The sequence below is a fragment of the Hylaeus volcanicus genome, chromosome 1 (assembly GCF_026283585.1).
Source record: "Hylaeus volcanicus isolate JK05 chromosome 1, UHH_iyHylVolc1.0_haploid, whole genome shotgun sequence".
NCBI lineage: Eukaryota > Metazoa > Arthropoda > Insecta > Hymenoptera > Colletidae > Hylaeus > Hylaeus volcanicus.
In genome coordinates, this window is record NC_071976.1 from 2,417,501 (window position 1) to 2,442,456 (window position 24,956).

Genomic DNA, 24,956 nt, shown 5'->3' on the forward strand with positions numbered 1-24,956 from the left:
TATTATGATTTATTTTGACCATAAACCAATGAACGCTACTAGAACGTTTAAAACAAAAATTATACCGATGATTGTTTTCATTTATTTATTGTTTAAAATGTTGCAACAATATTTTTCTATGTACAGGTTTTATAAATGAAATAATTAAATATTCATAAATATTACATTTTACTTCGACGCTTACTTTCATTTATATATATATATATATCTTAATATATTAAACGAATGTTTGATTTGCATTCTGAATCTTCGATCTCGTTATCCGACAGATCGGAATCTATACTTATTATCGGTTTCTCATTGTTCTCTATTACTAGTTTTTTGTACTTCTGAATAAAAGGTACAAATTAATATATTATTAATTAATTCTTAAATTAATTCCCTGAAACTGAATAAAGTATACCTACATTACCTTTGTCATATCAGCCACTGGATTCACGTATTCGTGTTCCCCTGGAGGTAAACCGGATGTATAACAGAGCGATGCCATTTCGTCTCGTCGGTCGTACGATGGATTTTGAAAATGAATACTGTAAACAAATAATGAGATAACATTCAGGAATTTAAAAGAGGAAATATTTTGTATAAATCGTTGAAAATGGTTTACTAATTTACCTCAAAGAATTCTGTTTTAAAAAGCTAGGCTTGGTTTTCCGATAATAAAAATATCCCGAGATACCTATAACGCAAACTAACAATGTGACGATTACTCCAATTAACGCTCCGTTTTGTTGTCGAGTACTCTTGTCACTTCGAGTACTTCTTGAATTAAATTTAATTCTTGAATTTATGGCTTCCGTGCAGAGACCTTTGGAATCTTTCGGGTGGCCATCGTGACAAATACATAAAGAATTATTGCCATTCAATACGCACATGTAATCACATTTATGACCCTCGCAAGTGTTCTTTCCTGTTTAACAAAGATATGAAACATAAATCAACTTCTTCTTAATGTCAGTTACTTTGTAATGGTAATAAATGATTAATCATTGATACACTTACCAATAGGCTGTCTCGAAGGGTGCAAAATCGCAAAATGGTTGTCGATATTTGATTTGCCAATGGAGATCGACGAGCACGATTTGTCGCCAAATAATTTACATTTTTTCAACATGCTTGTTGTACCCACCAACCAGTATATGGAATCTTCGTATATATTCATGCTCAGAGCTTGATAAACCTGAGGTATTAGATACGAGGAGAGGGCATTTTATTCGAACAATAAACAAGTAGAAAATTCCGATTATACTTACACCCGTCTTCATAAATATCATACGATCAGAACCGTCGAAATATGAGGACTCGATAGTTTTCAGGAGAGTGTCCGACCAATACAATCTAGATCTTGTATGATCGATCGTTATTGCATAGACGATACCAACATTTCGCGATACTATTTTTGTTGCGTTAGAACCTGCTGTACTGGACCGATATATCGAACTAGTGGGTCTATCGTACTCGATCCAACTTGTTTCGCTCCAAAATAGCAACCTGCATCAATTTGTTGTAATTGCAATTATTTAGAAATTATTTAGAATGCATACTCAAACTTAAAACATACCCCCGTTTCGGATCGACGGAGATCGACATCGCTTTAATTCGTGCCCCGATCGTGACTACTGTTGCGCACCTCTGTTGGTCCAGATTACATACCTGCAATCGTCGTTAGAACATTTTTTTCAGAATCTATTCGATCGAACAAATATTTCGATTGATAAATGTATGGTACCTTGATGCTGCTCTGATGATCGTTATCGGTAAAATATACGTTATCGGTGATCCAGTCGACGGCAAGTGCTTCTGGTCTCCCAAGACCAGTAACAAGCATTTGTTCTCTACTTTCCAAGTGTACTTTACTTATCATGCCTAACTCATCTGGGGGCAAAATCGTAATGAATTATTTCAGAAATAACATATATTTCCAAGTCACCTATTATTCACATGTACAAACTCATTTCACAAATAAATTGATTTATTACTTAAATGTTTAAATGTCTTACCGTTACTCCAATAGATGCTTCCCTCGTTCGCATTCACGTCGATCCCACTTATTTCGGTGTTTAGTTCTTCGTATACAACTTGGATCGAATCCAAGCTCGGTGACAATTTTCTAATGTCGTTTCCAGCGACAGTGATTATCTTCATCTGTGGTCCTGTTATCATAGTTAATGTGCAATAATAATATTTGCAGAGTAAAATCAATTCCTGCTTAGATTCAATGTCTGTAGGTACGTTTCCAAAGATTTTATTTCGCATAAAGATCCTCAGTTTCTTACCAGCCACTTTGCAAGAGATTTTGTCGCTACGAAGTACGTAACCCTCGTAACAAGAGCAAGTGAAAGATCCATCCGTATTGCGACATGACTGCGGACAGGCATTGTGTTCGCATTCGTTGATGTCTTCGCATGATCTAAAGTCGCGGCTCAATTGATACCCGATTCGACAACCGCACGCAGAACCCAGAGGCGTCTTATAGCATACATTCTCGCAGGGATTGTCTTTTGTACACGATGTTGCTGTAAAAATAATACAGATGTATCCTAGACTTTTGATAAATGGTTAAAAGTATAAATACTTACTGCATTCTCCAAACTCGTCGCTCCTATCTGGACAATCTATTATTCCGTCGCACACTTTGTCGAACGGGAGGCAAACTCCATTGGAACATCTGAATTCTTTGCAATTAGAAATATTGCTCACACCGATTATCTTCGCTATGCTACCGTCGCAATCTCTTTCATCGGACCCATCGCCGCAGTCGTTGTACGTATCGCATACCCAAGATTCATCGATGCACTTCCGGTTGTCGCAAACGTATTCTCCCTTTTGGCACCGAGCGCAGTTACGTTCGTCGTCGTTCTTTGGACAATCCTGGACGCCGTTGCACCTGTTAAATAATATCGAGGGTAAAAAACATTAGCGAAGACCACGTACGAGGGTCCCTGGCCTAACACACCTTACTGTCTTCGAAAGACACATTTCCGTATTATAGCACTTGTATTCGTCTGCTGTGCAATTTGCGAAGGTACTCGTGCTTCCTTCTACGCAATATTGCTCGTCGCTGTTATCCTCGCAATCGTCGACTGCGTTGCACTTTAAAGAGGAGTCTATACAACGACCATTGTGACAAGTGAACATTTCAGAGGGGCACGAAATTCTTTGACACGTTTCACTCTCGTCGGAACCATCTGGACAGTCGACCTGAGTTATAAGAAAAAAATATATCAATTATCAATGACAACATTTGAATTTAAACATCTTATTTTATTTGTTTAAACATTGTGTCGATAGAAATCATGGACTCACCTCGCCGTCGCATTGCCATGTTTCAGGGATGCACTTTTTACTTTCGCATGCGAAGCTGCCAGTGTCGCACGTGTGTATCTCGCAATTCACTTCGTCAGAAAAATCGGAGCAGTCGGGTTGTCCGTCGCACACGAGATATTTTGATATGCAAGTCCCTTCGTGACATTCAAACTCTTCTGAAAGATATTAAATTTCTACTGTGAATAAGTGCCGATTCTTAAAGCATCGTCGATAATTTATTCGGGTCCGCACGATATCGAACATTGTTTTCCGGTATCGATGTTTCGCGACAGTATCATTATTCGTTACGCGAATTCAATGTTCCTTATCGCGCGTTATAAACTGGTTGTAAGAATTTAATATAAGAGAAACATAGTTTTAATAAGGCACAGAGGTAATTAGATCGATCGAAGGACCCCATTTCTTCCAAGTAAAATATGGAAAAAGTGAAAAGTCAAAGCGTAGGAAGAGTAAGAAAAAATGTTTAGTCAATGTTAATTTATTGAATCAGATAATAGAGCTTGTCGTTCGTATTATAATTGCGAACATTGCTATCGAATAGTTTATATCCTCGATTGGATCTACATTATATCGTTTTGTTATATACACAGTATATAATAACTAGCATAACGTTACGCCGAATTTAAATGGTCTTATTGTTGTAAACAATGAAGACATTGTAAATAATATTGAGTAAATGTTTTGATTTACTAGAGTTGCATTCTTTTTTATCACAGTCCTGTTCGTCCGATCGATCTGTACAGTCGTAGTGGGAATTGCAAACTGCCTCCTTGTTTACGCATTCTCCGTTGTGACACTGGAATTGGTCCTTTGCACAATTTGACAACTGCAGTTCGTCGCATACATCCGATTCGTCTTCACCGTTAGGACAGTCTTGCACGCCGTCGCATCTGAAGTAATGATCAAACCAATGATGTTACGAAAACGTCTAAGAAATTAATTTTATTTATAATATAATTAAACGCATAAAAAATTTCAGTAGCGTACCTTTGATGCAATTTTATGCATTTGTCGTGTTCCCTGCATTTTACTTCGCCAGACTCGCAAGCTGTTTGAGCAATGCACGTTCTGTTATCTTCACTTAGCATCATATCAGGGGGACACGCGCAAATCTGGAAGTTATGCACGAAATAGAAAACCAGGATTCATTAATTTAGCAAATTATATTAACACGTTGATCGCTATATGAATATTTGTGAACATTTCTATGAGAATCGAAGCGGCGACGAACGTGTTAATCGAAGCGTTTTGGACTTACGTGCGAACGAAGATTAGATAGCAGGCACACATGAGAACAGTTCCCATTGTTTTTACGACATTCGTGCTCATTTGCATACGCTCCGTGCAAACCGATTAACAGTAACCTGTCCGAATCTTTAGGTGTTTCTAAAGAAACAGAATTATTTCTTAGAGTTACTAAAAAGTAACATTAACCCTCCCTTTATTTTACCGTATTCGTTTAATTTAACTCACGTAACGCGATGCGTTTCTGTTTTTGGTGGATATCGCTTTTGCTGGTCCAGTGCAATTGTTTCGACTTGTATTGAGTCCAGAAGACGTAGTCACCGAGGACAACGAGACTTACAGGTTCCGCCAATCCAGTGCGGAAGATGTTGGTCTCGGAACCTTGAAGGATGCAATGATATTCAATTTTGTTCGTCAATTAAAATTGTATTTTGATTATATTATGAACACTAACCAGAGATAGGCGCACTACCAATACGACCAGTACCTTGATCGCTCCAATACAATCGTTTTAGATCTCTATCGTAAGATAACGATACCTTCGGTCCAAACAAGGGGGTTTTGGCTCCTTCCACTGGAACTCTGGGACCAATTCCATGCATCTTCATCCTGTCTATGCGGTACTTTTCGTTCACACGAAAAACGACGAACATCACACTGTAAGATTATGATTGTTATAACAACGACTATACGATACAAAGCTTATTAATAAAGAGATTAATTCAGACCTTTTCTCCGGCACCAGCGCGATATCGTAAGGCTCGTCTTGGAAGTAGAAAACTGTCTTCTGGTTGGTGGTCAAACTGTGAACTTGGATAGTTTTCTGCTTTATATCCGACAAGTACAAATTATTCCCAATATAATCAAAGTCCATTCCTCCTAGTATTTCATTTTTTATAGACAATATATTTTTCAAACTTCCTGTATTCGTGTCAAATTGGAAAATATTATCAGTCAGCTGATCACTTGCGAGCAGACCACCAGTGAGAGGATTGTAAGTGATGGCAGTAACGTGTTTCAAGGTAACTGTTGGTGTCATTTTTGGTCTTCCCAACAGTTGATGGTGGTAGTCTATGAATGTATTTTTTGCAGCGATAACGAGGTGAATATTCTTTCTGATCGTACGACATGTGTGTTGATCTGAATTGAGTTCTTTGTCTAACGTGCAAGCACAGGTATATTTACTCTCGGAATTTAGCAAGCACAATTGCGAACAAGGATTTGAATTGCATGGATTTGGCATCTTGGGTTTTAAGACAGAGTGATATATATGCATCCCATAAATTGTGTTATTCGCGGTCACTAAAAGTTCCCAATCTTTACCAGTGAATTTATCGCACGACTGTATAGTATTGGATATCCAATCGCTCCAATAGATTTTATTTTCGAATACTGCTAGCGAAAACGGTTTCTTTGCTACCCCCTTTAACACAATCCTGCGATCGGTACCATCCAGTCGTATCGATTCGATTATTTTTAATTTACTATCTATCCAATACAGTCTTTTATTCGCATAATCGATAGATAAACTGTTTGGCCATTTTAAACTTTCTGCGACTAGTACGCTGCTGTTCGTTCCATCCATGCTTGCCATTAATATGCGCGAATTTAAACCCCACTCGGTCCAATACATCAAACCATTCGATGGCAATACTGCAAGACCTCTTGGTTTATCGCTACGATTCTTAATTATAATGGTGCAATAAAAACCGTCGTTACTGCAAACACCAATATGCATGAAACCACTGTCAGTGAAGTATACATTGCCTGTTACCCAGTCCACTGCTATGTCGTCGGGACTATTTAAACCTTAAATATAGAAAACATGAAAACATGAAAATTCTTGGATTGTCGGGGTTATTCGTCTAATATACCTGTGGTAACAATGACTTCTCGCTGGGAACCATCTTCTAAACTTTTGATTATTGCTTCATCTCCATTTTCAATGTCGGACCAGTACACGTAATTTGCATCTAACGAAACAGCTACAGCGTGTTGTAAATTGTGAGTGATTGGATAATATAATTTGGAATTGAGATAAAAGCCACGGATTTCTGATTTGATTGAGAACACCATCGTTGCTTCACCACCTGTAGCCAATTTATATATAGAGTAAAATAGTACATTTGTATTTTTTTAGAAACATTATGGAATATTGAAGGAACAATTATCATTTACCTTCAGCTTTACAAGTTTTCCTATCATCGTTCAAGGTGTAATCGGAATGACACGAGCATGTATAGGACCCAGCAGAGTTAACGCACTCTTGATCGCATATGCCATAAATTTCGCATTCATTCACATCTACAAAGCAATACGTATAATAACATTTTCATCGACAAATAATAATCCATCGAATCTTTACCTGAGCATGTTCGATTGTTCGATAATTGATAACCCAAACGACACGAACACTGAGCGCCTTCGGGTGTTTTTCTGCAATAGTGCTCACATTTTGCTGTCTGTTTACACGAGGAGTCAGCTACAAATCGAAATAGTCAAAACGTAATTATATTATAACTAAAATCGTCTCTGGTTTATGCAAATTACATTGTGATTATGCATAATCTCTTCGGTCGCTTACCCTTCTTACACTCGTCTGCATTTTCATCCGAATTATCGCCGCAATCGTCTTTCTCGTTACAAGTTGCATTCAGGAAAATGCATCTTTGATTTTTGCACAGATATCGATCGATCTCGTTGTTGCATTCCTCGGGTGGTACTGTTTTATTTCCTACAAAGCATCAATTTAAATATTAATCGCGAAATTGATTCAATATTTTAGGTATTTAAAAAATAGATGTATGAAAATTACCGCATTTGATTTCATCACTTTTATCGGGACAATCCGGTACACCGTCACAAACCCATTCGTTTCTCACGCAATAACCATCGTCGCATCGAAAAGTATCGCATTTTAGCTGTACAATAAATAAAAAAAAAAAATTATTTGAATTATTTGAAGAATGAGAATTTGAAATTTCCGAATTTATTATCTTACATCTTTTACGCAATTAGGATACTCGTCGTTTCCGTCGGGGCAATCAGTTTTGGCATCGCAGAACTTTTCGATCGGTATGCAATAATGCTTCGAACATTGAAATTCATCCGTGGCACATTGAACCAGAGAAAAGGTGGGCTGAAACACACAAAGAAAGTGGAAAACATAATTTAGGACACATGTAGTATTATATACTTATAATTACACGTGTGTTAAGTATCAGGTCATTTCGTATGTCAACAATGTGTTGTGCTCTACGAACTTTGGCACGACGTCAACATACGCACAACGAAGAATTATTCGTTCAGCTACAATTCGGTACATACGAATTAAAAGATTGAAAGACTGATTCAGGGTGATTATACGTACTTCATATCCATGGCATTGTTCTTCGTCTGATCCGTCAGTGCACTCGTTCTCTCCGTCGCATCTAAAAGAGGATAAGATGCATTGCCCGCTCTTGCACAAGAACATATCGGGCTCCTGGCACGGTGTAGCTTCAAATTTCAAAACAAAAATAAATTAGAATATTAACCTGTTTCAATGTTGAATTTAATTAGAATATAACAAAATTTACCCATGGAATCGACGCGTAAATAGAAGACGCTCAATACGAGGAACACAAATAGATTGCGGCACATAATCTGTAACAATGCAATCGTTCATTTCGAATTAAAAAGGCGTAAGAAACCAGTAATTTAAGAGAAGAAGTTCGACGACTACATCCTACGATACTCCGCAATTTTAAAATCGTCGAATTTAAGTCGGCCATTTTGGTATACTGTCTCTTAATTCAACTTAATTGAACGCGAAATGTAACGGAAACCTGATGAATTTTGCGTTTCGTAATAATTACAATTTAATGAAGAATACCGAGATAACAGATCTTTTCTTCGTACATTTATTTTTGTATAAAATATTATTTTTTAGAAGAAGCGTGAAAGTAATGCTATATCAGTACTGAAACGTATTTAATTGGCAAATTATAAACATTAGGTATACTTACGAAGGTTTTTTATACCATACAGGTTTAAATGAGATTTAATGTCTCTAAGGATATTCTGAGTTTATGAATGCTGATGTTGTATTGAAGCTGCTAGGTCCTTGTTACCGCTACGACTGTTATCAGGACACTAAAGATCGGTACAGAGAACGTACCGAACTTATATAAGAGATCTTTCCCCAAATACAGGGTGGGTCGTGATAAATGGAATACGTTTTCATTGTATTCAAGAGAACATTTTCCGCGAGCATGTTATTATATCAATATACAATTAAGTTCGAATGGTTATGGAGATACGAGCGTATTAACAAATAAGACAATGATTTAGTTTAGCAATTTTACAATTGTTAATGTACGAATTTTCTTTTCAGATTATTCAGTATATATAAAAATATTTGCAACACACGAACATTAAACGTTAACTATAAGAAATTTTAAATATTTTCTCTCTCATTTGCTACAATTAATAATAAAGTAATTTCTACAAGTCGTTAACCATTTACTTAAAATTTATTTATCGTCGTGGATTCCTCGCGATACAAGCAGCGGTCTAGGTATCATAAGAAACGTATACAAAGCAAACATAAATACATTCGACCATGAATATTCTCTCGTACGTTAAATTTAAATCTGCTCAATGTTTCTGAAATTAGACGAAAACCAATGAAAGTGTATTACGATGTTATAATTACTTGATTATTTTATCATAATCATTTACAGTATATATATATAACTATATATATATATATAGTTTTATGACAGACTGGACATTCGAAAGGTCGTTCGCCGGTATGGAGACGCAAATGACCCTTGAGGACCCAAGGTCGATCGAAACTTTTGCGACAGTAAGGACAATAATGCATGGTTTTATTTCGTTTCCAATTCTGCGTGTTCTCCACTCCAGATGTTTTAATATTGCTGAAATATTGACTAAATATATATATATATATATATATATTACAGCGTATGGACATGTTTACATATATTTTATAGCTAAAATATGAACGAATAATTACAAATTACAGGCGCAGGTTAATTAAATCGACTTCGTTGTAATTATTAATCGAATAACGATTATATTTGAGGAACAAGGGCGATTCTTTCGACGTTACATCACTGGACAGAAAAAATAACAAATGATAGTCCACTGCGTGACAGTGATTTCTGTCCCGGTTGAAACGTACAACACTTAATTTTAATTTATACTTTCTTTCAAGTTCTGTGCTCATCTTTTTTCTGCGAAAACATGCCGCGTTGCCTGATCAAATCGATGAGAAGGTACAGAAAAACCAACAATTCTTCCGAAGGTAAGGCGCGCGTAATTTCTTCTCTTTATGTCTCTCGAACGTAGGGTACAGTGCACCAAGCCAACGACAGTGAAATTTTTGCGTGGTTATGAATAAATACAACACGACGCGCAACTTCGTTGCGTTATTGTTGGAGGGGTGAATCCTGATTTCTATTAAATATTGAATGTTCCTTAATAAATACAAATAATTACAAAATTGCAACAGTTCGAATGATCTTAGAACGATGAAAACATCGAGAAACAGTTTGAACGAAAATTGGGATACTTTTTATACCCACAACGCTGTTTTGTGAGTGTAAAAGAGGTATGCAAACTTTGTTTTTCGCACAGAGCCCGAGGTACCATGGATTCCACCGTCTCACGATGCGAAGCGAAAGCACCAGGTCAAAGACAATTCGTCGAAATGCAACAACATGTGGACGTCCTCGAAACTTCCCATAGTAACGCGTTACAGCTTTAACAAAGGGAACACCATGATGTGGAATAAAGAATTGACCAGCAGCGTAGAGTTAGGCGTCCCGAATAAATCAGAAATCGAAAATTCTGGCAATATCTTGATGAATACCAATCAAATAATCGTAAACAATGATGAAAAACCAGAGAAAATGCAAATATCGTTGGCAGCCAATGCGAAACAGATTGACGATACCATAAACGCGAGCAACAATGAAATCAAAGTAGCCGTGAATTTGAATAGAACGTACAACGGAATTGAAACTCAAGCGATATCGCAAGCTTTGTATTTGACTCCTAACAAGAAACCGATCGACGTTTCTCAGAGTCAATATTTCAGCAATATTAAAACATCTGGAGTGGAGAACACGCAGAATTGGAAACGAAATAAAACAATGCATTATTGTCCTTATTGTCGCAAAAGTTTCGATCGACCTTGGGTCCTCAAGGGTCATTTGCGTCTCCATACCGGCGAACGACCTTTCGAATGTCCAGTCTGTCATAAATCCTTTGCAGATCGGTATATATTCTTCCTTTTTCTTATTATTAGTAGAGCGATTAATTGATCGATGATTATTTTTAGTCTCGATTGCGCCATTTAATCGATTATCAAAGTAATTGAAAAAAAATTAACTTGGGCCATCTGTGATCACGTTATTTGTACCTAATTTAATTAACTTCGTTCAATTTGTCCCGATTCATGAAATTCTTATTATCGAATTGTATGGTCGGTTCAAGGCCTTTAACGTATTTATATTTTGTAGATCGAATTTGCGTGCTCATCAAAGGACACGAAATCATCATCAATGGCAATGGCGATGCGGAGAATGTTTCAAAGCGTTCTCTCAAAGGCGATATTTAGAACGACATTGTCCCGAAGCTTGTAGGAAATATAGAATATCTCAAAGGAGGGAACAAACTTGTACTTAGAAGACGAATTTTTCTTTCCTTAATATATACATACATATTTTATTTATCTACTCGAGCATGCAGTATATGTATTTTATTTACCTGTACCGTAAAATTTGAATTCAGTGTCGTTGTGTTATCATTTTAATATAGTTACATGCATGTACGACATCGTAACAATTTTGTATTCTTATTATAGTCATCCTATATAACATATTTTATCAATAGAACCATTAAATCAATATTCCCATTCTTAATAAGGGAATAAATCCAGTCACTGTCGAGGAACAAAGCATGTAAATGATGTAAATCGTGGAAAAAAACGAAGACACCAAGATAAAATTTCGGTCGTTGTTCGATTTTCATGAAATCCTATGCGTACGCTTCTTTACCATTCGTGAGAACTCTTTTCTATCATATTTCAAGTTACATTTAGTATAACAGATAACACTTTCATAAAGTATTGATTTTACATTCCTATATATCGTTACAAATGCTAATAATTTCAATTACAAATTTCAACGTAACGATAAGTAAGAATCATTTGGGCTGCGTTGTGGAGGGGATTTGAGGATGATTCTTAAAGCCGTGCACGCAATTGGCCGCCACAAATCATAGAATGCGCGCGACGACGTAACGGTTTCTTGTCTGAGTGTTTCTACTCTTTCATGGCGCATGTCGTGTACATTCAACGAGGAATAATTATCGCTCGCATTTGACGCAGTGCGTTAGTCTCATATTACAAACGGAAAAGAACGTAATATAGTGCCGCGTATTACGCGTTACGCTTTTCGAGCAAGTAATCCGTGTTAGTGCTTCGTTAAAAAAAACGCGGCGGTTAAGCACTACAGAGAAAACTTGACATTGGACGGCCATTTTGGCGTGTTGTTTCCTAATCGAGTGCTCGGCTCAGCATCGATATCCATCCATTTCAAGGTAAGTAGCATTGTAGTTGTGGACATTTTGGTAAACAACCGATTACACGTTTATAGTATTTTTGCATTTCGTTCTCTCGTGTACATTTGTTCAGAAAAAGTTTTAATCCGTTCTATCGAGAGAGAAAGAGACTGACTTTGCGCAGATGGTTTTACTCTGCTGGTCTGTTTTTCATCTTGTTCCGAGTATGTCTGAACAGTATCGCGGAGTCTCGAAATTACTGTCGTTATCATAGGGCCTTACGGGTATGTCGAAATCGTTCCATATAATTCCTCCGTGATCAATATTAATTCGAAATCGAGGAATTTTGCGGTTCTCTGCACGATATACAAGTTACTGGAAAATGTTACCAATATCTCAAGCCAACTTTCCAAATAAGCAGCTTGCATACCTTCTCACCGTGAATGTGGCATGTCTGATTTTCGTTTGGAAATTTTGTTTATTTTAAATGTAATTTAATATTACGACCATTTATTCCGATTAGAAATTACGTAAAGATTACGAAATATATTGTAACTGTTACAATATGGACTAATTATTTTATCGATTTAAATACTGTACGTTGTTTGCATAAACACGATACACGTTTTTCGTTTGTAACTTAATTTTAGGCAGTCCACTGAAAAATATAATTTATAATAAGTCTTATTTTAATATCAGCATAAGGATGTATCTTGAAATCAATGTTTTCAGAGTAGTATATGTTCTTCAGAGTTCAAACTTTTTGTAAGCAATGTCACTAACTAATAACAAGAATTCTTATAATTCTGTGTGACACTGAATGTATAAAAACCAGTTCAGTTCCAATGAAAGTATACGTAGTGTTTACATTCTATTGTACTCTTTCCAGTAGGTCATTTATATTTGCTCCCTGGCTTTTGTCCTATAAGTAGCATACCTGTTAGCTTGTATATGATAATCATGAATCTAACTATATAATTTGTCATTATTAAATTGAATACATTTTGTGAACATATAGACTTGAATTATAAGTGAAAATCTTCTTTCCAGGAAATAGATATATTTTATCATTTCTAAAATGATGACAGAAACACACATAAATTCCAATCATGTCCTGAGTTCTGCTTTGACTTCCAAATCAGAGATAGACAAAATGGACGATATAGGTTGGAAAGCCAAATTAAAAATTCCACAAAAGGACAAACGAATTAAAACTAGTGTAAGTTAATAATGATGTTTTGTACGTAATATTAACCTCTTTCATTGAAATTCACACAAAAATAATTTTCTATTTTCAAATTTGTAGGATGTTACTGATACTCGTGGCAATGAATTTGAGGAGTTCTGCCTAAAACGAGAGTTATTGATGGGAATCTTTGAGAAAGGTTGGGAAAAACCTTCCCCAATTCAAGAAGCCAGTATTCCTATTGCACTGTCTGGTAAAGATATCTTGGCTCGTGCAAAAAATGGAACTGGCAAAACTGGGGCCTACTCAATTCCAGTGCTAGAACAGGTATAATGCACAATTTGTAAATTAAAATTCAAATATAAAAATGAAAAAACGGACGACCTAAATACATATACTAATTTATTATTACAGGTTGATCCACGAAAAGATGTGATCCAGGCACTGGTAATTGTACCCACTAGGGAGTTAGCTCTTCAGACATCACAAATCTGTATTGAACTGGCCAAACACATGGATATAAAAGTAATGGTAACTACTGGAGGAACAAACTTACGGGATGACATTCTGAGGATTTATCAGAAAGGTATGTATTCAGCACTATCATCTATGTAACATTCAATTGTGATAATCAAGCATAATAAGTATTTTTTAATTTATGGTATATTTGTTTCTAGTGCAAGTAATAATAGCAACGCCAGGAAGAATTCTTGATCTCATGGACAAGAATGTTGCCAATATGGAACACTGTAAAATTCTAGTTTTGGATGAAGCGGATAAGCTTTTATCGCAAGATTTTAAAGGAATGTTGGATCATGTAATTTCTAGGTAAATAAAATAACTTTTAATTCGAGAATTATTTTAAAGATGCATAATATAAATATTGTTTTCTAATTATTGCTCTTAAATGCAGATTACCGCACGAACGTCAGATATTGCTGTATTCAGCCACATTTCCTCTAACGGTGAAACAATTCATGGAGAAACACTTAAGAGATCCATATGAGATTAATTTAATGGAAGAACTTACATTGAAGGGCGTAACACAATATTATGCCTTTGTACAAGAACGACAAAAAGTCCATTGCCTTAACACGCTGTTTTCCAAGGTAAGGTTATTATTTTACACGTGATTGTCTATGTCTGGTAGTAGACGAATTTTATAATAATTGTATGATTTATTTTTATGTTCCAGTTGCAAATAACGCAAAGTATAATATTCTGCAATTCAACGCAACGCGTTGAATTACTGGCGAAGAAAATAACAGATCTCGGTTACTGCTGTTATTATATACACGCGAAAATGGCGCAGGCACACCGAAATCGCGTGTTTCATGATTTCAGAGCAGGATTATGCAGAAACTTGGTAAGTAACAACGCAAATGCCATATATAAATGATTTTTGAGTAAATACGGGAAATTTGAGTATATGATAAATATTTCGAAAATCCATTCATAACCGTCATACCTCGAATCACTTTAAATTTGAATTTGTTATGACTCCATTTCCGCGAATCGGAGTTTCAATTCTCTTCTTTCGTAAACCCGCGAAAAAGTGTAAATATTGCTGAAAATCAAAATCAAAAGTCATTGTTAATGGCCACCTGTGTACAGTTGATGATTTTCATCAACTGTACTAAACACGTTTGGTGTTTTAAGGAAAAACAAAATTCATATATAAAATCTCAAATATATGAATTTTTGTGCACCAACAGGTGAGCAGTGATCTGTTTACTCGTGGCATAGACGTACAAGCTGTGAACGTCGTAATCAACTTTGACTTTCCAAAAATGGCAGAGACATACTTGCATCGTATCGGCCGATCAGGGCGATTCGGCCACTTAGGTATAGCAATTAACCTAATCACATACGAGGACCGTTTTAACTTACACCGTATCGAACAAGAACTTGGAACAGAAATAAAACCTATCCCAAAGGTAATAGATCCAAGTTTGTATGTAGCAAGACCAGAAGACAATAATAGTATGGAAGAGGTTAACGTGTCCAAGTAGTTTCGATACATCGTCAAGATGAAGTTTTACATCCGCTCAAAGAGTTTAAAGTGTAAAATAGTGATCGTGGCTCGTACATGTAAGGCATACATTGCTATGCTTTGAACTCGTAGAGTGATATGTTGCTTCAGTCTCGAATGAATTGTCTGGTGTGATTAACGGTGTATAAAGACAAAACAGTGCTATGAACATTTAGATAAAAAAGTGGTCTATATAGGAAAAAAAATTGAAAATTTCAATTAACATCATAGTAAGCAGCGAAAACATGAATTACTTGTAAATAAGGCATACTGAGTATGAAACAATGAACTCAGCGAATGAAGTGATGCGAATGCCGGTGCGAGTCATTCTTTGTACATAAATACATATAAATGTACATAATCTAAAGTGCGTCAGAGTCAAGCCATTATCAAGAGCACAATATATAAACGAATACATGAGCAACATAATAATCATTGCATTTTACCACAACTGTAAATATTACATGAAGAGTACCCATCGTTTTAATAGTAAATTTTTATACAATGGCTTCATACTTCCAAGATTCTTGTTTTCGTTCGAGGGAAAAACGTGATGGCATGTGTGATTTAAAATGGCGAAACAGCGGAGAGTGAAAGTAAATTCATACTTGAGTGCTGTTTATGAGTATCCAAATGTTGTATATTGATCCATGTGCCCATTACTTTGCATCACCATACTTACATATAAATTCTCCTTAAATATACAATCACAAATTCTAAACATTGTATCGATCTTAATATTTGATCATGGCTTGATTTTGCTACCTGTCAATGCTGTCATACAACTCTGAAATTCCAATCACTTTTCAAAAAAACAAGATTTATCTTTTTTTTCTGTAAAGCGGTAATAGACATTTTTTTTTTTAACCTAATCTGATTTTTTTGTACGAAATTGTGATTGAGCGTCAGAGGTTGTAAAATTGACTAGTTTTATATAATTATTTTTTATAAATAACTGGCTGGTGACATTTGTGTCGATATTAGGGATTCTCTGTATGATTCCTATTAAACGTTTATGTGTCTGCTCCAAAATTGATACATCGACTAATGTACGAGTAATGAAATTATCTAGGAGTTCTTGTTACTCTCAAGACACATTTTAGGTAAATCTACAAAAATAAAGAAAAGTGTACATAAAATAGCATAATATACCATTTTCCGTGACAGATAAAATAACTGCCAAAATGTAATAGGACATCATCATGGAATCCCTGTTTATTCTTGGTTTTTTTCTCTTTGATATCCGTGTACATGTTATCCGTACAAATAACGAAAAAAAAAAAAAACAATGGCGCGTAAGAAATTATTTCGAATCAAATTTCTATTGTACTGTTAATATTTTTGCGAACAAAAAGTGCACCACCAGCCAAGACGACCTAGGTTTATGGAACGAAACGCGTATACATTAATAGGCAATAGAATATTTCATATTTGAAGTAAAAAAATTTCAATCAGATATTGATGAAAGTGATGAAAAGCGGTTTGAAATGCCTTTAGACTTATAATATTATTTTCGACGGTATTTTGCTTCAGTGATGGTTGGCAACAGGGGAGATGTTTTATGACGAAAATGATTGACTACTGGAACAGAAAGTGTAAACATTAAAAATTTTCCTGCGATAAAGGTAGGTACGAAAAGCTAATCATGATTGTGATGAACGTCTACCGAATAAAATGACGTTTTTTACATATGCACATCCGCAGAAGCGAAATGTTAAGCTTTCGATTCAACGGTTCCATGTAAAGTCTCGTGTAAAATTCATTCGCTCACTTAAAATGTTTGACTTCTGATTTAGTGGTTGGTATAGATGATACATGTTTAATAAAATCACGAGGTATACGCGTTACGCGTCGTACATTTGCTAAATACGAATATTTAATATGAGAATTCTATGCACTGACTTGTATGCATATCAGGGATAAAGCGGGAGATTGGTTTCTTCATTATTTTGCTACCCGTTACTAAAATGAACAAGTTTCTCGATACTCGGGTAACACATGTTGGGCAAACATTTTATAATTCCATTCTGGAAATGATATGCTGTAAAATTATTAATCGCTGACGTACCGAGTTCATCTCTCTTGTGTCAGCGTCTGAACACGGATGCTGTAATTTAGTATTATGGTATTAAAAGCATTGGAAACCGTTTTTTGCGCTAACGCAAATTATAATTTGATACATACGATGTTTCAATATTGGAAATTGTGTCTAAGGCTCACGTTAACAGTGTGCAAGGCATTATCAATCGATTTACACTTTTTTGCTAGTTTGAGACGAATGTGATCTGAGAATACGTTGATGTAGGAAATCTCAACAATTGATCGTAACAAAAGAACGCATCGTATTTGTTGCGAGAATACAAGCATCGCGATGCTTATAACGATAGGAGAAAGCCAATTGATAATAGAGAATCAGTGTGTGAAAAACATTTTTATCCGCATTGGAATCTACGATTCCGAAACGGAGAAACGAAAATAATTGCGAAAAATTGGCAGTGATTTATCGAGATAATTACGTAAGCGTTGTATTTATGACAATTTAGAAACGAAACACTGTTTGGTGTTTTTTTTTTGTGGCTCTATCTTTTATCGATTATTACATTCTCCTCGTATGCGATGTTACTTGTCGAACAAAATTTCACCGATTCGATCATTCGATTAAGTGAAATCGTGTACGATCCTGTTCTAATGTAATACTGTAATCATTTTTTTTTTCTCATATTTTATTTCCTCGATGCGGGAACACGTAAGTCAAACAGTATTTCGGATGTGTCAGTTCTAAAACAAAAATACTCTCCTGCATATTCACCACAAAATTTTGCTTTTTGTGTTGTATGTTTGTGAAAGTTATTATCGGTTCTTTTGGTCGAAGTTGTACAGACTAGAAAAGTGATACCCTTGGTGTTACCGAATTATAATTTGAAACACCATTAGATCCGATACGGAATCTATTTTGTGAAGTATATTTTACTCAATCTTTAAAAGAGTCAAGAACGTGCCAATGGAAAGATCATTAAATTCGAACGAATTATCACACGTATCGCATAGAATCGGCCCTAATAATTTAACGTTCGTCTCGGTTACGTCGCGAAGCGTGTTATATACACGGATATTTGTTTATTTATCGGTTTTACAACTATTGGATGTTAAAGAGACGAACCATGTATTGCTAACAATGCAATCAAGATGTTCAATCGTAATAAAACGTCGTTAATCATATTTATCTTGACTCTTTTTAAAGAATGGTATTCATGTGAAATAAAAATATAAATTTCTAGTAGAAGTTGGGTGATAAAAAAATTGCTGAATGCAATGCAATGCTATGCGTATAGACTGAAGGAGTATATATATATACATATGTATATGTATATATGTTTGTTTCGTTCGAATTTTAACATCGAAGTTACATCACTTTCCATGTTGCGCGTGGAATTTGAATTTTTGCGAAAATCTTAGGATACAGATATACATACATACATACATGCGTTCAAGATTGCTTATACAAACCATAGAGATGAGTTTGTTCTTAAAAATCTTGTAAGTGTTCCCTCACGTCTGTCGCATAGATATACATTTCCAAGTGAAGTTCCTGCACCTAATCTTGGAGAACAAAATACCCTTGATGCGGAAACAATTAGCGAGGGCACCTTTATGATATAAAAGTGCAATGTTGGAAGCGCTGTGTTAACATCTGGATTTGGGATATATTTGAAAGAAAACCCTTACAGTCATCTTGAAGGGCTGCGTTAACTTATATACGATTCGATTCGTATATTGGTGAAGGTGAAACCAACTTAGCGAGATTGATGACGTTAACGTCAACAGTTTCGTAACTTCACCGTAATCTGCATTGGCTTGCTCCAATGCAACGAGCTGCATACATATATTAAATAATAATAATACGTTTTCACAGTGTAAGAACGAATATTGGTCTCAAATCAACATCGAAACAAAATTTTTTTCAAGCTTCAGCAGCTCGTTCAATGTGTCGAAACACGATCTTCGATGATCTACGAAGAATGTATTTAAAAAAAGAAAAAAAAATTACAAAAAAAAAAGAAAACTAGAATTCGAGTACAAGAAGTACCGTCACACGAAATGTATAACGATCACTGTAATTTACTTCAAAAGTTCATTTATTTTCATGCAATGCTAAATGCTCCAGAGAGACGGTACCATTGGAAACGTATTTACAAGCGTACAACTTTTCGTACTTATGAAATAATGCAAGAAATCGGTTTATCCCCTGACAAATAAAAATTGAACTACGAAACTTTTTGTAAATGCAAGTCGCACACTACTGTGCACTTGTTTTTAATGTTTTATACACGAGTACGTGCACTTCAGGATCTTGTGAATGGTAAAGAAATAAGAAAAAAGAAAAAAAAAAGAAGTGTTGCGCATTACGAAACATTACGCGGTACTGATCGACTTGCATGATAATTCACAGAAAGCAGGAAGAAAAGAAAGAAAACCAAAAAAAGAAAAAAAAAAGATGCGTACATGATCTCTGCGTGAATCGTACATGTTTGATCGAACTTTTTTTCTATCTCAGAGTTTTAAGCATTCGTATAATCGAACCCACCCCCTTAAACATTTGTTAAACATTCGAGGAATCGTCAAAAGTTTCATGCGTGCGAAAACAAAATTTTTGAGGAAAAAGGAAACGATATCCATTACTCTCCAAGAACGTAAATATGTTTATTTGTCAATTGTGAAGATAGGTTTGTGCCCAGATCACGAAAAGGAACCTTTTTTATTTGTTTTTGATTTCTCCGTGCACAGACCCGATCTGATTGAAAACGCATGTCAGTGGATTTGTTTTCAAAAGGAACAAAATAGCAAAGCAAATTTGGTCCTTAATAAAATTTCCGGTTCAGTATACGACGCATGTATTTTTCTTCCCTGTTGATTATTTTCAAGACTGTCCGTTAGTGATCGTAAGGTAAATTAAGCGATACAGATTGACCATTAGGTTGACACTCGGTGGGTTAGGATATTTCCTTTCCTATATTTATTCGAGGTGAGTGATGATCAGCTTAGACGGTTCAATCTATGCATAAGACGCAATTTTGATCTACATCACATCGGTAGAATTTTTTATTCGAATCGCGATTTAGATAAGAATTTGCCGACCTTTGCATAGAAGTTCTACGAATTATTCTCAACGTTCGAAAGCGCACTTTTTAGCGGTCAAGAAATTTGATCGTGCATAGATCGACCACAGAAATAGGATATTTGACCTTGTGTGTATTGTAATGTGCGTAGTTTTTATGATGTATGGTCACGAAGCTTGTCAGATTACCGTGTTTCTAGTTAAAATATGCACGCAAAAAATAACGAAGAAAGTAAGTATATTGTTAGTGCTTGACGAGATGCTAACGATGATTTATGGTGGTATAATGTAAATGGAAATAGAAAAATATGCAAGGCATTGCTCTGTTACATGCCATTTTCCGAGGAACTCAATTTGCGTCAAGGACGTAGCGTGTACTGGCAAATTTTGTGTTATTTTGAATATTGTAACACGTCGTAAGATTGGTAAATGGTAGGAATAGTTACAAACGAACGTCGTTTCAGTGGTGAAACGACGAGGATGGTGGGGGCGAGTCTCAGACACTTGGAATAAAGGAAGGTTGACAAGTTTTCTCTCCTCGATCATACTTGTCCACGCCGTACGCCGTAAATCTGCAAAACAATCGCATTAGCAGGGACGGTAACGTTACACCGCGGTGGGGTGTGGGACGTGCTTGAAAAATGTAGTAAGCCAAGCCAAATCCTGATAGGGGATGGGGGATGGAGGCTGGAGATGGTCGAAAAAAAAGGCGGAAGCGGCGTTTCGGATAAGAATTATACCGTCGGGGCTCCGTTGGCGCGGCATGAACGACCGCTATTGATTTTAAGTAATCGCTTAAATAGCGTCGGTGGACGCTGTGCAACGGTGCCATCGAGTGCAACCGACAGAGACACGGCGAAACTCTCGACGGGGCAGAACTTTAAGCCGTAGAAACCGACGCGGTTCTTACCGTCTTCCCGTTACTTTGCCTGCCCTCTGCTCTTTCAACTTTCTTTACGACGTTTCTCTCCCTCGCGTAAGAAACCAACCCCCTGCCGTCCTCGCGCGGCATCCCCGTGGTCCGTAATTCCTTCCGTATCGTAAATCGATAAACGCTTGAAAGCGGGATCGCAAGTGCGCGCGGGAAAATGGAAACGCGCGATGCCTCCGGGGCTTGCATCCCTGTCCCCACGTACTCACGGGGCGTACATAGGTAAATTCAGGGAACGTGTCGACGATCGAACGCGTGGCGCACCCCCTTAACGCTAGATTTACGGGACATGTCGATTCGATACGGATTTCAGTGGGATAGTTCTGGGAAACTGTTACTGTTATCGTGGGGTGTTTGAAAGAAGCGTTTGATTTGCGTGACGGGTTGTTCAACCCTTTGCCCTCCGATTTAAATTCCAATAGCGTGTGCCAGAAACAAAAACAGGAGGAATGTAAATATTGGTTTGTCTGTAAAGTCCATACCGATTTTTCGTAGGTGTTACAGGTCTGAATACATCGGAATGGTTGAAAACAAATAGCATGTGTATATCCCTTAAAAGATGGAAAGGTTGTCGAACAAAATGGTACCTATGTAATTCGATGAATATGTATCAAAATTCAAATGTATCGTTGTTTTGACCATTTAAATTGTTGGTTCCAATAGAACGTAAAATAGTTTCTGGCAAAACCCATAGGACTCACGAGTTCTTCCAGTTGAAGAGACATAAACAGTGGAGGTGATTCTATTTCAACTACTCGAACCGCGTTCCCTTGAAACAGTAACCACTGGCTTCGACGTTTCAAGCTCTATCATCGTGCAAACCCATCGTCGACTAATCAGACCTGCACCTAGGGGTGCTTCCTTGTTAAGTGGGAGAGGGGCCTAACGGGGATGTCTTTGATCGCGCGCAGTGGCAAAGGTCCGTTTCCATTAACGGTGCATTACACGTGGCGGCGTAAGAAGACGGCGGTGAGACACGTGTATCGGTTTCGGACGATCAATTACCTCTAAAAGGTCCTTTAGGGAAAATTGGCGCACAGTCGGGCTGCTTGCTTGTCCTTGGTCGTCTCTTATTCGCCAGTGTCACCTTTACTCCCGACTGTTAGCCACCCCTCGGTTCCCTTTCCGAGCGTCGACTTCTTCGACCGAACCTAACTTTCCTCTGCGAAGGAATACCCTCATTTTCCGTATAATTTCCACGAGAGATGACAGACAGAAAGGGAAGGGGATCCCCCCGCGTCTTGAGTAGGGGGGACAGAGGGTTGTGGAAGCAGGCGCGGACTTCTCGAGAGCTTAAACGCTCGAGCGAAGACGGCGCGCAAGAAAAGGGGTACCGGGGAAAAAAGTTGGCGTCGTTGTTGGTAGAACTTCCCCCGGTGTTGGTCTAGCTTGTATCAAATTTTCTCGCTTTTAGTGGCCAACAATTTTGAGCCACCCCTTATTGGAATTCAGAATTAAAAAGTTGTTTATGTTCAATAGAGATGTACTCGATGGGCGAAGTGATCGATTCACTGCAAGACTCCCATGATTTTTTGAAAAATTGCTGTCGAGATATACACACACAGTTGAAAATTTGTTGTACTTGCGTATGAAAATCCTTGCGTTAAACAAAATTCTTGTATAAAAGTCTTGCGTCGATTGTTTTACAGAATTGAGTGCGAACTTGACTAAAGTTGAATGTGTTATTTGATCTCTGAAAGGTATAAAAATAACACCTTTTTAATGTTATTTGAAGCAAAACAGAGACCAACATCTACAATTGTAAAAAATCGAGGGTTGAACGTTACCTCCGTCTGTTCACAACAGCCTGGAAAGTAGAAGAGGGTGAAACAAGGGTAAATCGACTTCCAAGGGTGCGATCGTAAGAGTCAGGAGCGACGAGAGTCCTCTGGCAGTTGACGATGGCCGATAGACGATATCGTAGCCGTTAGTCTGGTCGTTGGCGGCCTTTTCTCTTTCTCTTTCACCCTGGCTGGCTTCCCTTGCCTGCTTGCACCCCCTCCAATCCGTAATCTCGCAGTGCATTTAACCACTTTGTGAAATACCCGTATATCTCGCCGCTGTGACGTAGCATTCGATACGTCGAAAAACGGGAGGTTGGAGGGTTGAAGGTGGGGGCAGGTGGGAAGCCTGGCAGGGTGAGGGGTAAGGTCAGAGGGTTTCGTAGGAAAACGTGGGATAGGTTGGAGCAATGTTTCTCAAACTTCACCCTCGGAACGATGAATTATTTTTGGCAGGTGTCGTATACATTATTAGTCTTTTAGTAGGATTCAATTAAACCTTGCAAATTTAATTAAAAGTTTGATTAAATTTACGCAAATTAACTCCACGTTGTTCGATGAAGCAATATAGAAAAATAAATATGTAGGAATATCAACGAACTCGGGTGGATCTTACCGCAGTGAGTTTAACACCGTCGAATATCAAATGAATTTTCTTTCATCGAATGGTACTCGAGTTAAAACTGAAAAATCTAAGAGCTCGGTATACCTTATCGTTTTTAACTTCCAAGCAAAACGAGAAGTCACGGATGTAAGTACGAGACTATGTTGATAAAGCTATGCAAAAAGTTTCAGTTGTTTCAAAGTTCGGAGCTTTTCAATTTACCGTTTCTTTTTTGACGGTTTTTACCGCCGATGTTAGAGAACTTTTTAACGGGCGTTTTTAATAGGAATAAACTACCACGGGAAACATTCTGTCTTTGCTTCTGTATACAGTAGTACTCTGACTATGTACGAAGCTTTTACTTCGCGTATATGCCAAAGAACCGTCTCCCACCCATCGATTACGTTTCTTCAGCTCGAGTGGTCGGCAACTGTGAAAATAAAATTCGCCTGACCGAGCTTCAAAGCGGTGCCGCAGGCGTATCGATGCGACCGTCATCGATGCAAGCGAAAAACGTTTATATTTCTCGATATATCCGCGCGACGTTATTATCAATGGACTGGTGAGGATCTTCCGATTAAAATGAGACCAAACACGACCGTATTCAGGACGTTGGGAAAACCTCATCAATTCTTCGATAATACTTTTGCAAAGACTTCGTGAGGAATAGAAACGTTTGTAGTTTGTAGTTTGTAGTTTGTAGCTGTAATACGAGCGGCACCCCTTTGAAGTTCGGTGACCGAGCAAGTGTGGAGGCGAGACTATTGCACTCATTTTTGTGAGGGCAATGGATCTTTCCATTTTCATTGATATAGTAATTAATTACTATATATAATTACTTTTGTGCCATATCCTTCTATTTTCGTATATTGCGTGGACATTCTGTACTCGAGACTAAATGCTCTCGGGGGATCCCGTTCCAGAGCACATAATAAATAAATCTATCCATCTATGTACGTGAGATGTCTTCTGTTTTGCTTCATGTCTCAGGGATGGTTTACCAAAAAGTCACGAAATTTGGTACTGCAACTCGTGCACGTGGGGTATAACGTCGTTAACTGTTTGCAGTTAGGCAATGCCTAGGGGGTAATGTTACGTCAATGGGGTTTTTATGCGTCCATACAAATTTATTGTAGGTTATTGTGTCGTCCAGAAAGTTCGT

The 24,956-nt window shown here is 37.1% G+C and overlaps 3 protein-coding genes across 7 annotated transcripts; 2 read left to right on the forward strand and 1 right to left on the reverse strand.

The window, feature by feature from the left end:
• Positions 1–105: 105 nt before the first annotated feature.
• Positions 106–8,712, reverse strand: LOC128876455 (vitellogenin receptor). Of its 4 annotated transcripts, none has more exons than XM_054122866.1 (27): positions 8,580–8,712; positions 8,151–8,217; positions 7,943–8,070; positions 7,574–7,711; positions 7,388–7,493; positions 7,157–7,306; positions 6,938–7,054; positions 6,751–6,876; positions 6,447–6,662; positions 5,301–6,381; positions 5,027–5,229; positions 4,801–4,953; positions 4,586–4,713; positions 4,315–4,439; positions 4,018–4,217; positions 3,307–3,482; positions 2,957–3,201; positions 2,580–2,887; positions 2,277–2,516; positions 2,001–2,153; positions 1,730–1,875; positions 1,562–1,653; positions 1,254–1,491; positions 1,003–1,180; positions 616–910; positions 413–530; positions 106–326 (listed from the first exon to the last, which is right to left on the reverse strand). In XM_054122866.1, the coding sequence occupies exons 2-27, from the start codon at positions 8,212–8,214 to the stop codon at positions 210–212; spliced, it is 5,241 nt and encodes a 1,746-aa protein (XP_053978841.1). In that variant the 5' UTR covers positions 8,215–8,217; positions 8,580–8,712; the 3' UTR covers positions 106–209. The 4 variants fall into 4 exon arrangements, with proteins under 4 accessions (XP_053978841.1, XP_053978832.1, XP_053978859.1 ...); XM_054122857.1 differs by having other exon boundaries at positions 106–329; XM_054122884.1 differs by having other exon boundaries at positions 408–530.
• A 1,053-nt stretch (positions 8,713–9,765) lies between these two features.
• Positions 9,766–11,709, forward strand: LOC128874225 (zinc finger protein 1 homolog). Of its 2 annotated transcripts, none has more exons than XM_054118738.1 (3): positions 9,766–9,883; positions 10,216–10,858; positions 11,103–11,709. In XM_054118738.1, the coding sequence occupies exons 1-3, from the start codon at positions 9,823–9,825 to the stop codon at positions 11,266–11,268; spliced, it is 870 nt and encodes a 289-aa protein (XP_053974713.1). In that variant the 5' UTR covers positions 9,766–9,822; the 3' UTR covers positions 11,269–11,709. The 2 variants fall into 2 exon arrangements, with proteins under 2 accessions (XP_053974713.1, XP_053974721.1); XM_054118746.1 differs by lacking the exon at positions 9,766–9,883 and adding an exon at positions 9,948–10,021.
• A 212-nt stretch (positions 11,710–11,921) lies between these two features.
• LOC128874218 (ATP-dependent RNA helicase me31b) lies at positions 11,922–20,246 on the forward strand. Its single transcript, XM_054118723.1, has 8 exons — positions 11,922–12,183; positions 13,195–13,363; positions 13,451–13,657; positions 13,745–13,916; positions 14,008–14,158; positions 14,244–14,439; positions 14,526–14,696; positions 15,046–20,246. The coding sequence occupies exons 2-8, from the start codon at positions 13,223–13,225 to the stop codon at positions 15,340–15,342; spliced, it is 1,335 nt and encodes a 444-aa protein (XP_053974698.1). The 5' UTR covers positions 11,922–12,183; positions 13,195–13,222; the 3' UTR covers positions 15,343–20,246.
• Positions 20,247–24,956: the final 4,710 nt, after the last annotated feature.